This window comes from Chelonia mydas, chromosome 6, assembly GCF_015237465.2.
Source record: "Chelonia mydas isolate rCheMyd1 chromosome 6, rCheMyd1.pri.v2, whole genome shotgun sequence".
Lineage (NCBI taxonomy): Eukaryota > Metazoa > Chordata > Testudines > Cheloniidae > Chelonia > Chelonia mydas.
Window position 1 is genome coordinate 113,784,313 of NC_051246.2, and position 13,017 is coordinate 113,797,329.

The 13,017-nt window shown below is 41.7% G+C and overlaps 1 protein-coding gene across 1 annotated transcript in view; it reads left to right on the top strand.

Moving 5' to 3' along the window:
• Nucleotides 1–13,017, top strand: part of TDRD9 (tudor domain containing 9) — a 149,281-nt gene that overhangs the window by 24,937 nt on the left and 111,327 nt on the right. Inside the window, exons 3-4 of the mRNA XM_037901049.2 lie at nucleotides 9,680–9,780; nucleotides 10,157–10,378. Coding sequence (XP_037756977.2) covers nucleotides 9,680–9,780; nucleotides 10,157–10,378 — 323 coding nt within the window. The remainder of the gene's footprint in view (nucleotides 1–9,679; nucleotides 9,781–10,156; nucleotides 10,379–13,017) is intronic.

Sequence of the window (13,017 nt, forward strand, 5' to 3'; positions counted from 1 at the left end):
TTCGAACGCTTTCTTGCATTCCTCAGGGATACTTACACAAAAATCATGACAAACAACATAGCATGCATGTTTTACATAAATCACGAAGGGGGCCCCAGATCACCCTCCCTTTGCACGGAAGCACTAAAACTCTGGAATTGGTGCATCCACTACAATGTGCTCATATCAGCCACTTACCTGGCAGGAGTATAAAAATATAACAGCAGACAGTCTCGGCCGAAATTTCTCACACGACCACGAATGGGAAATGAATCCAACAGAGCTCCACAACCTATTCTGTTGATGGGGAACTCCAACAATAGACCTGTTTGCTACTTACCAGAACAAGAAATGTCTCTGCTACTGCTCCAGAGCTGGACTGGGGAAAACAGTCGCAAGGAGATGCTTTCCTCCTTCAGTGGGGCAGAGAGTTGCTGTGTGCCTTTTCCTCCATTCCCTCTGATATTGAAGGTCCTATTAAAAATAAGGCGGGAAAAAGCAAAAGTTATATTTATTACCCCCACCTAGCCAAGATAAGTGTGGTACCTATATCTCACACAGCTAACAATGTATCCTCCTATTCCTCTTCAACCCCTTCCTCAGCTACTCTTCCAAAACGACAGACAGATCTATCACCCCAACAGAGGGTCTGTGGTAGGGAAGGAACTGAGAGCAGTTTGCCTGTGCAGCACTAGATAGCCTCGAAGCAGTGCATGAGAGAGGGAGGGTGTATGTGTGCATTGAATGGACACTGCTATGTAAAATCTCCAATCGGGTGCAGATACACCTACAGTGGAGCAACCATAGGCACACACGTCTTGAAGAACCATTGTTAATGAAAAAGGTGAGTAACTTCTTCTGGTAAACATTTTGTACAGAGAGAAACCTGAAGCAAATTACACAATTATATAGTTCCTGGAGTATCTTGGATTCAGGACAAACACAAACCCATGGTGCCAGGAAAGTTAGTCATAGGATTGATCATCAGCCTAGGTCTATTAGGTACAAGGTCCCACCTCTGCAGAACATCACAGAAGATGAAGATGACCATAATGGAAAACAAGTGGTGTCACAGAAACAAAAATCCAATTCTTATTGAAGCCTGTTGGGAATTCTGATCTCATGGACGGCTCCCACAACTGGTGAATGCAGAGAACCTTTTTTTTTTGTTTCGTTTGTTTGTTTGTTTGTTTTTTTTTAAGGGATCTTCCTGATTTAGTTCAATGGACATGGGCACCAGAAAGAGAGTGCAGTGTCCACCAGCTGGAACAAAATAAGTCGAGCCTCAGAGAACTGCTCCTTCCCTGGATTACAGACCTATTCTGACAGGTTTCAGAGTAACAGCCGTGTTAGTCTGTATTCGCAAAAAGAAAAGGAGTACTTGTGGCACCTTAGAGACTAACCAATTTATTTGAGCATAAGCTTTCGTGAGCTACACAGCTCACTTCATCGGATGCAAATTGTTAATGTGTCTGATAGGGTTTTCATCACAACCTTGGAAGAACATGATCAGCAGAGATCCTATAAATCCGTTTGCCTTGGAAAAACGTGGAATTTCCATTTTTACAGACAATCTTTAGTTTTTATATTTTTGAAAAAACAACAACATATATTAACTAAATTTTATAGAAAGTACCACTATCACTTATCCAATGCACGCAACTTCCCCCTCTTTGTGGTTGACTTTTTTTGAATTTTTTAAAATTTACATAGCTAACCATATTCTGATAAACTGATTCCGGCGTATAGAAGTTACTCAACAGCATATAGGGGTTTATGTTTTAATGCATTTGAAATTACACTTTAGCCTCCAGATGTGAGTAATTAAAGTTATGAAAAGATGCTGAAACTTTAAAAATCACCCCTGAAGACCGTGTCACTGAGTTTGGCAAGGACAAATTTCACGTTGATGGTAATGTGCTGTGCTGTTCTGTACTCTATGTAGCAAGACTGTAGATTGTTAGAAGGCAGATAGTTGTAGAACACATGGAAAGCGCTAAACATAAACTGAATGAAAAGAAACAAAAACAAGAGGGTGAAACAGCAGGGCTATCGACAACAATAAAGGAATAATGCACTGTGACTGGATCGTTCCAGCATTTTTGTGCATTTACACCCCCCCTCCCAATTTTCTGAAAATATAGAATACAGAGATATACCAAATATTTCTAAGGAATACAAATAGCAATAATTGCAATTATATTTTATTATAATGATTGGCGGACCTGGAAAATTAGGATCCCTGATGATCAGCACTACCCTAGAGAGAAATTCTCCTCCCCTGGGCAGATCAAAGTTTCCTGTCTATGTTTACTGCCCACAGAAGTGGAGATGAACACTTACGTCATAAATATAAAGGGAAGGGTAACAACCTTCCTGTATACAGTACTATAAAATCCCTCCTGGCCAGAGGCACAATATCCTTTTACCTGTAAAGGGTTAAGAAGCTCAGGTAACCTGGCTGGCACCTGACCAAAAGGACCAATAAGGGGACAAGATACTTTCAAATCTGTGGAGGGGAAGGCTTTTGACTGTCTGTTCTGTGTGCTTGCAGGAGAGAGATCAAGAAAGCAAGCAATCCAACTCCATTAGAATTAGTAAGTACTAGCAAGGAAATGTGTTAGTTTACTTTTGTTTTGGCTTGTGATTTTCTCTGTGCTGAGGGGAAGGTGTATTCCTGGTTTTCTTTTTTGTAACTTTAAAGTTTTTGCCCAGAGGGAAATCCTCTGTGTTTTAAATCTGATTGCCCTGTGAGATTAGCTTCCCTTCTAATTTTGCAAAGGTGCTTCTTTTACCTTTTTACTTTCTAATAAAGTTCTGTTTCTTTTAAGAGCCTGACTGATTTCTCTGTTGTCCTAAGACCCAGGGGTTTGGGTCTGTGATCACTTTGTAACCAATTGGTTGGGATATTATTCTCAAGCCTCCCCAGGAAAGGGGGTGTATTTTGGGGGAATAGGTGAGTTACTCAACCTCTTTTTGTAAATGCTTAAGTAACCCCATGTTTTTGGAGGAGGGACTTTGTGTCACGGATGTGCCTTTGACCAGTCCATTTAAAATCTGGACAAATTTGGTCAAGTTATAAGTCTTTGAAAAATTGCTGTTGACACATAGTCAGTAGAGACTTGCTAGAGCTTAATAATTAAAACCTCAGAAGATTTCATCCTCGCTGTCTCTCACTGCTCCTAGTGCTGACCAGGCTGCATTTGTTCCATCCACATAGACCAATTGAGCTAAAGTCACTAAGAAGGACTTTTCCTTCAATGGCTGCTCTGAGCTGCTTTGGATCAGGGTGGGGCCAGGCACTGGAACTGAGAGCATAGAGCCTGTCTCTCTCTCTCGTTGTCTGTGTGCCCTCCCCTCGCCTCCCCCCCCCCCCCCGCTTGCACCCATGCAGCATGGAAGTGGAAGCTATCGGATTCCAAGGCAGAAGGAACTAAGAAAGATGGAAAGAGGTAGATTGGGACAAGGAATCTGGTGAGATTCGGGCTGGAGGGTGCGGGGGAGAGAAATTGTGACTGAGAATTGGGGAGGAGGTGGGGACTGGGACTAGAATCTGATGAGGGAAATGGTGGGGATGGGACTGGAAGCCAGTTGGCTGGGGAGTGGAAGCACTGGGATAGGATGAGCGAAACTGTCTGGAAAGGAAAATGACTAGGAACAGATAGTGTGGGAAATGGGGATTTGGGAGAGAAGAGACTAATTTGTCATGGTTATGGGGTGCCGAGGGAGAACTGGGGAGCTCTGGAAAAAGAAACTGGGACAAGGACCTGCAGGGGCTGATATTGGATAAGGAATCAGGGACAGGACACAGGAAGCCAGTTGGAATGGGAGGAGACAGATTGGATGACGAGCTGGGACTGTCTGGGGAAGGGGAGAGATGTGGAGATGGGGATGACTGGGAGAGTGAGTCTGGAGGGTGAATATGAGATTTGTTGGAGCCGAGGGATGTGACTAGAAGCTTGAGTAGTGAAGACTGGGTAGGCAAGAAGACTGAGACAGGAGCAGGTTGGAGGCAGTGGTGTCAGAGGGATTGAGATTGGGGGAAATGAGCAGAAGTCTGTGCCCACTAGGGCAGAGGTTCTCAACCTTTTTTCTTTCTGAGGCTCCTCCAACATGCTATAAAAACTCCATGGCCCACCTGTGCCACAGTCATAGGCGCCAACTCCGTGGGTGGTCTGGGGCTGGAGCCCCCATGGGGAAAAATTAGGTGGGTGCTGTGCACCCACCGGCAGCTCCCCACTCCGCCCCAGCTCAACTCTGCCTCCGCTCCGCCTCCTCCCCTGAGCGCGCCACCGTGTCCTTCTTCTCCCCCCCCACCCATGCTTGCCCTGCGAAACAGCTATTTCGTGTGGCAAATGCTGGGAGGGAGGGGGGAGGAGGAGGAGGAACACAGCGCTCTTGGGGAAGAGGCGGGGCAGGGCTTTGGGGAGGGGTCCAATAGCGGGGCGGGGCCTGTGGCCACAATAACTAGTTTTCTGCATATAAAAGCCAGGGCTGGTGTTAGGGGGTAGCAAGCATGGCAGTTGCCTGGGGCCCCATGCCACAGGGCCCCCCCACAAAGCTACATTGCTCAGGCTTCAGCTTTAGCCCTGGGTGGTGGGGCTCAGAGACCTGAGCTTCAGCCCAATGGGGCTTTGGCTTTCTGCCCTGGGCCACAGTGAGTCTAATGCTAGCCCTGCTTGGAGGCCCCCTTGAAACCTGCTCGAGGCCCCTTAAGGGGCCCCAGACCCCTGGTTGAGAACTGCTGCACTAGGGCACACCCCCTTCCAGGGCAAGGAATGGAATCCAAGTTTCTTAATTCTCAACATTCCTCTTCTGTCAGCAATCTGTGAAACCCATTTCGCAAGTTGTCAGCTTCTTCTGGTGCTGATGCACATAGAGGATGACAACCTACTATTAAAAAGAAAAGAAGTACTTGTGGCACGTTAGAGACTAACAAATTTATTAGAGCATAAGCTTTAGTGAGCTACAGCTCACTTCATCGGATGCATGCAGTGGAAAATATTATGGGGAGATTTATATACACAAAGAACATGAAACAATGGGTGTTACCATACACACTGTAACCAGAGTGACGATGACTTGTTTATACTGCTCTATATATTGCACACTAAAATGTAAGTACAACATTTATATTCCAATTGATTTATTTTATAATTATATGGTAAAGACGAGAAAGTAAGCAATTTTTCAGTAATAGTGTGCTGTCTCACTTTTTTGTATGTTTGTCTGATTTTGTAAGCAAGTAGTTTAAGTGAGGTGAAACTTGGGCGTACGCAAGATAAATCATACTTCTGAAAGGGGTATGATAGTCTGGAAAGGTTGAGAAATACTGATTTAAAGGTTCCAGCCTGCTGATAAACCATGTGGATGTTAGTGTGGTGCCACCTGATGGATTTTTCTATCCTTTTCAGTTTACTCTGTTAAAAATCTAGGAAATTAAACGTGCAAAGCTACGATGAAAGAACATTATTAAGTTTGGAAAGGCAAGCATTTTAAAAGTTAAATGTTAGAATGAGGGTTGCCTGTGCAATCTTAATTCTGCCCCCTTGAGAGTATGCGTTATAATACAGTCTGTTAATTTTGTGGTCCCGTGCTATCATAATGAATCATAAGGTTTCACAGGCAACCTTAATTCTGGAATTTTTCAACTGCTGAATTTATTGACTTTGGAACCTTTTTAAAACTTTTTTGTTCGTAATTTATATATGCTCTAACTTATTCTGGATGTCCACCTTTAAAGGATAATCCTGTTTTATACCCTGGAAATACTGCCATTAAAATCCTATTGTAAGGGATGTATGGACCTTAGCACAAAGAAGAATAGAGAAATTTATGAGTTTGTACCTGAAAGTTTCCTATCTTCAAATCAGTGTCTCTGGGATGGGCCAGATTTCTAGACTGTGGATCCTACAGACTGGAGAAGGGACTTTACATCCAAGGATTTGGGTTTATTATCGTTATGAGATTTCCCATATTCTGCAGTAGGAGAAATTATTGTGCTTTTCCCTCAAAGTGTATTTAATGCTCTCTGTGATTTAGGAAAGTAGACTTGAATTGTCTTGGCTATAGAAGTTACCTCAATTGGAAGGAAATTCTTTGGGTGGGTTATTCCCTGGCTGCCAATGCTGACTGGTCTGCTTCTGCAAGTAGCTAAAGTGTGTAAATTGATCTGTGGACCTTATGACCTGAAGAAGGGAAACTTGATACATTTTCCTGTTGTGTATAATCATTAAGAAATTTGAAATGTTATCCCTCAAGGTTAAATTGATCTTCCTGTTGCTCAATATATATATATGTAGTCTTATGGTTATTAAAGCCATTACTAGTATTGGCTCTGGCTATATTGAAGATCTGTTTGTTGAGATTGGGGTTAGCACAGTTATCTGTCAATACTGCACCTACCACTTATAACAGGGATTCTCAAACTGGGGGTCGGGACCCCTCAGGGGGTCACAAGGTTACTACATGGGGGGGTTGCGAGCTGTCCGCCTTCACCCCAAACCCCGTTTTGCCTCAAGCATTTATAATGGTGTTAAATATATGTAAAAAGTGTTTTTAATTTATAAGGGGGGTTGCACTCAGAGGCTTGCTATGTGAAAGGGGTCATCAGTACAAAAGTTTGAGAACCACTGACTTATAAGGATTCTGCCATTGTGTCTAAATTTGCAATATATTATGCGTTTGCTATGTTAAGCCCTAGAGTGTAGAACTCATGCCATCTTTTTCCATCCCTTCCCACTCTTAAAGAGTACCATAAAGCTTCTTTTAAAAACTTGTCCTTAAAGCTACCACCACATCTATATTTATTACCTTTTCCTTTAATTCCCTTCTTTACTTTTGGAATTGGACTTTCGTGCTTGTGCCCTTTATATTTTTAACAGGGTGCTGTTATTTTGTTTTTCAGTACTGAGTGTAATAAAATTATTACATAGAAATATCTTAAATAGCTTAAAAGCGACATTATTTTAGGAACAATGGTTTAAACACACTGATGCCATAAGCATTTTCCTAACAGCTTGAGACTTCTTCCAGTGTTGGTCAAATCATGCAGAGCTACTGACGTCTCAGTAGTGACATCTTTGAATGTGCCAGAAGGCAGCCAGTTATCCTTTGCATCATGTTGTTGTGACAGAATGCTACATGTGAGTTTTCCTGGGGAATATATTTAGAATCCTGTCCAAAAAGTCTTTTAGAAAAGGACAACGTTAATATTCTTTAAGGACTCTTGTTTTGATACTAACTTCTGTCTTGTCCATATTTTGTTGATGCCAGCTGAACGAGTACATAGCAATTATCTGGACCTATTTATCTCATGTATTATATAGAGTCTAGGCTTCTCTGCATCCTTTCCACATTATGGGAAGGATTGTTTGTGGAGAGTTCCTATTGACAGTCGAAACTGTTCTAGAAGTGCCTAACAAACACTCTCAGTGCTGCTTCTTGTATAATTGTCTTGTTTAGCTCTGAATTCTGATATGTTCGATGTTACCAGTATAATAATAGATATATTACAAATGCATAGAAAGACATTTATAATCTCTTCTATAATAAAACATCTATAATATCAGAGTTTATAATCTAATCTGTGTTCTGTGAAAACATTCATAGTCATTATTCCTCAGAAAAGCAACGAAACTGGGAAAGTTATTCTTTGCCTGTTCATATAAATGAATTTTATGACTTAGAGCAGTGGTCCCCAACCTTTCTTAGGGAATATGCTATTCCCAGAAGACTGTGGCGGGCGCCAGACACCCCACCGCAGAAATGCCGCTGCCAAAAAGCGGCAGCAGGAGGAAGCATCGCTGCCGAAATGTCGCTGAGAAACGGCAACGCTTTGGGTGCAGTGCGTTGGGAACCCCTGACTTAGAGTGAAATCCTGACCCTTCTGAAGTCAATGGGAGCTCTACCCTTGACTTCAGTAAGGCTGGGTTTTCACCCATAATATCTAATTGCACTTCCATAAAAGCAGGTGTTCTTGGGTTTTTTCCAACTGTTCTGAAGCTAGCATTTACTCTGTCTTTTACTCTACATGTGCCTTGGTGACGTGCGCATCAAAAGATTTTATGTTCTTCCATATTTCCCCATAGTAACTGTGCCCATAAATGGATTTGGAAATTCTCTTAGCTAGGTGTTCTGGCCATGAGACTGTAGAATTTACTTAAGAGCAGTTAATGATCAGATGTTAGATGAAGAAGACAGTGTTTAATATCAGAGTTTCATATCCAAATATGACTTTAGCTTGTAGTTCAAGGAAAAGGATTTCATTGAGAGGATGGGTGGATGAAAGGAAACAAATGATGCAAGAGTGTAATTGAGGGTCTTTCCATTTATCCATCTGTTGGGAAGAGTTGGATAAATTGGTAGTTGCTCTGAAAACCTAGATATGATTCCTAGGAACTGGGATGGAAGTAGTAATAGTTATGAGGACTGTGCAGGATCTTTGGTTCTCTGGGGTAAAGAGGAAAGGAAAAAAGGTTTATGCAGAGAGTAGTTTCAATAGCGTGTAAGATTGGAGAGTAGTGTGTGAGCATGATACTAGTGCATAGAAACAATGAGGTAAGCAAATGCTTTCTAGAATAACTACCAAAGAACCCCAACAGTTGCATATATGGAGAAAAGATCCCTTCAGTTTGTTAGAAGAATTACCTAATACATTTCTGAGTATTAATAAGCAAATACATGACCTAAATGTTGATTTTGTACTTCTGGTGGAATTCTGTGCCAAAAAATTAAAAATTCTCCGCACAATATTTGAAAATTCTGCATATTTTATTTGTCAAAATAACACAATGTAATCATTCCAGTTTCAATTATTTTGGTAATTTATTTCAAAATATCTGTCAGCAAGTATGTCTATAACAATACACACCAAAAAAAAATTCTGGTAATTTTTCTTTTTTAAACAAAGGGATTTCTTACCAGGCATATTAATGCAGAACTTTGAGTAATTCATTTAAATTTAAATACAGAACTGTGTTTCCTGTCAGAAGTAGTGCAAAGGCTTGGGGGAGTCGGGGGTAATGGAGGAGCTGAGGGAGAGGGAAGGAGTGAACCTGGAGGGTGTTGGGCGTGGGTGGGAGAAGATTGGTTTTTTTGGGGGGTGGGTGGGATTGTTTAGGAGTTGGGAAGCCTCCCCAATGCAGACCCTGGCTGACCCCAACCCCTCCTATTCAGTCAGGCACATCTGCCCCTGTCTCCGCCCTCCCCATCCCCATGGGTCTCTGCAGCCTCCCTCCCCCATACACAGGCTGAACGTTGTCACCCCATTAGATTCTGAGCCCATGCCCCAGTCTGTCGCCCCCCACTAGCAATTCTGAGCTCCAGTCTGTGACCCACCAGCCACCCTGTGTCCTTCGCTCTGTCCAAACCTGGCTTCGCAGGCAGGGTGCTGTGATGAACTTCTACTCCTGGGGGAATTCTGCAGCACTGGGCAGAGAATCGCCCCCCCCCGGCCCCCTGAAAATACGTTCTGCCCCAGAACTTCAGTACTGCTTGGGCAAAATGTATTTTATGCTTGAAAATACAGAATTAGGCGGGACAGAAGAATTCTGCACATCCGCAGATGTGAAGAATTCCCCCCTGGAGTAATATAGGGTCCTTTGAAGAGTGTGCTTTTCAGATACAGTGAATGTATTCACTAGCTCACGTTTCTGTTGTTGTAACTACAGGAACTTGACTTTGATCCTTTTCTTTCCAGCTACTCCAACACCAGTTCCATGTGAATCCCATGATGTGACTTGTATACCAGTAACTAATTATAAATACCCTGATTTGCCCATAACCAGATGTAAGGAAGAGGTAAACTGTAGTTACTGAATTAATTGAACTTCTGCTGTTAATGGACTAAAACTGCAAATCTACACTGATGGTATATTTCAGAAGGAAAATTTGCTATTAAATTCATCCCAGATTAAATGTATGATTTCATTGAAAGGCTCTCTTTGTGGTACAAGGCCAATTTTTACTCTACTTTTTCATAATCGAAACATTTCAGTTACTGTTTCTAACTAGACATTATTTGCATGTATATATGTGCACATCACGGTTTGTTACCTTAAATGAGTTTTTAGAAAAATCTTGGAAGTAAATAAGGAAACTGTTAAAATACTATTTGAAATTCTATACTGAAATATTTTATGGTCTTATGAGCATTCTTTAAAAAATTTAATTTCAGGTAGTTTCTTTGATAGAAAGCAGTTCAGTTGTAATTGTACATGGAGCAACTGGTAGTGGTAAAAGTACGCAACTTCCACAGTATATTTTGGATTACTACACTCAGCGCTCTACCTACTGCAACATTGTTGTTACCCAGCCTCGAAAAATTGGTGCCAGCAGCATTGCAAGATGGATTAGCAGGGAGCGATCATGGGCATTAGGTGGATTTGTAGGCTATCAGGTATGCTAATGTTTCAAACTGTATAAAGTGCATGATTTGGAAATTGGCGGGGGGGTGGGAGGATTCTTTTTCTGACTTCCTTTAGCATGTTGGTTATGCCATAAGTAACCCAGGAGCAGTGTAAATGGCTTTTAAAGCAGAACTATGGCAGAACTGGAGGTTCTTAGCTAGAGTTGGTTATTAAAATCAAAACAATTTTCACTTTTTTTAAAGTTGCACAATTTAAATTATCAACCAGCAAATGCAAAAGTTAGACTCCAACAGACATTTTAAATTGTCCACATTGTGTAGTTATTACATTTTATGGCATAGATTTTGCAACATAAATAGTTTGATAACTATTTTTCAGGTACTCCCTAGCTGTGATTTCTTGTAATGATCCAAATCTGATGAGTTTATGCTATCACCTGTCACAATTTTTGGGGGCCATGGCAAGAAACTGTGGCTTGTGGATATGGATGGGGGAGGGAGGGTGCCACCTGGTACGTGATGGGGTAGTGCTTCTTCCCTTCCCCGTGCACTTGCTGCTCTAGTGAAGAGCTGGCAAAGCCCTGCAAACAGCAGGGCTGTGGGACCAAGATAGCGGCACCTCACCACCTTGAAGTGGTGTTTCTCTGGAGCAGAGCATGGCTCAGGAAGGAGTAAGAAGTGTGAGAGAGGCAGGAGGATGAAGCAAAGGGTTTTTTTCCCCTCCTCCTTTCCTTTCCCATTGCTTGTTCTTTCTGTGTCTCAGCAGCTGTTCTGTTTCCGTGATTATTTTTTTGGTTTCGCTCAGTACCTCAAGAAAATGTGGAAACCATGTGGCCTTCCTCTAAGTATCTCTTCATTTAATCCTATTTTTCTTGTGAAATAACGTTTTCTTTCCTCTTTGTAAAATAAAGGTTCTGTCCTTGCTGCCTCCTCTTTATCTACAACTCGCTCTGCAATCCCTTTTCCTATTAATCCTCTGACCACAGTCTCATAATCCTGTTTAAAAGAGAATATTTTAGATCAGAGGCTCTGGCCTGAAGAAGTTGGGTGCCACAGTGAAGAGCACTACTAAAAACCTGAAAGTAGATGCTGAGCACGTTGTTGATGCTTAACAATAACAAACTAGCTTTTGTCTCCTAACCCCATCCTCCATTTTTTCTGCTTCAGCACCCTGGTCTTAGACTCACTTGGTTCTTTTGGAAACTCACCTCCTATTGCAAAGTCTTGGCTTTCATGGCTCTTTTTCTTCCGTACTTATGAATCTTTCACTGGGTGTGTCCTTTTCCTGTTGTTCTGTAACTTTATTCAGTGGGAACTGTATTTGGTCTTTCTGTTCCTTTGAACTCTTTAGGTAACGTCATCCATCTGCTTGGCTTTACCTTGTTTGTGTTAATAACTTTAGACCTACCTTTTCTTGTCTGTCCAAACTTGCAACTGATTGTCTCAAACATCTCTTCGTGGATGTCTTGGTACCAACAACTTCTCAACCTGTCATAAGTTTAACTTCTTTTTCCTCCTAAATCCACCCTTCCCCATACTTTCTCAATTATTGGAGCAGCTCCGTCATCCATTCTGCTCCACTTGTTTACAACCTGGGTGTCACTTTCAACTCCTTCCCCACTCAAATATTGTCACTAAATCCTGATTTCTTACCCCCTACAATCTCCAAAATGTCCATTCTCACTTGTAGAAGTTTGATGTTCTAACAGCAGTTTGAGAGCAGAAAATTCTGGGCCTGTGAGATTGGGCGTGGAAAGGCAGAGCTGACAGGAAAGAGCAGAGCTTCATTAGATTTTGCTTTGTGAAAGTTTTCAAGCATGTACTGTGCTCATTTTCAGTCTACATTTCTCTCTCCCCACCAACCATGCAAAAGTGCTATAGTCCTCACTGAAGACTGTCCATGTAAAGTTTTGGATTTAAGCTGATTTTGCTGTAGCCTTTGTCAGAAAATGTGGGTAGATTCTCCGGTCAGAAGGGACCACAGTGATCCTCTAGTCTGACCTCCTGTATACACAAGCTTTATACCTTCCCCAGAATAATTCCTAGAGCATATCTTTTAGAAAAACATACATTAGGAGTCTTTACAGTGGAAAAGTTTGAGTTTTCACATAACTGCAAAAAAACTGAAGGAATTTTGCTCGATCTTGGAAAGAAATAAAGAGAAACACACCTTCAGGCAGGGAGCAAGTATGGGAAACTTCCACTCCGAAAGGTGGAAATTCTAAATATTTATGTAAAACTGATCTTATAATTGAAAACTGTTTTATAATTTAAGAAAAGCGGACGCTGTTGCCTCCCAGTTATAATTTGGTAGAACCAAATACAGCATTCCAGTTTTTTTATTTTTAGATGGGATCCTTTACCTACTATGCTGATTGCAGAGTAGCAGCCGTGTTAGTCTGTATCCGCAAAAAGAAAAGGAGGACTTGTGGCACCTTAGAGACTAACAAATTTATTTGAGCATAAGAAGTGAGCTGTAGCTCACGAAAGCTTATGCTCAAATCAATTTTGTTAGTCTCTAAGGTGCCACAGGTCCTCCTTTTCTTTCTACTATGCTGAGACTCTGAACTAAAAATTATAGAATTGCTAGTTGGTTCACTATGGGAGGAAAAGGCTTAAAGGTATAAAATGGTTGCATGTGTCCGATTGTCTTCAGGGTATTTTTCATG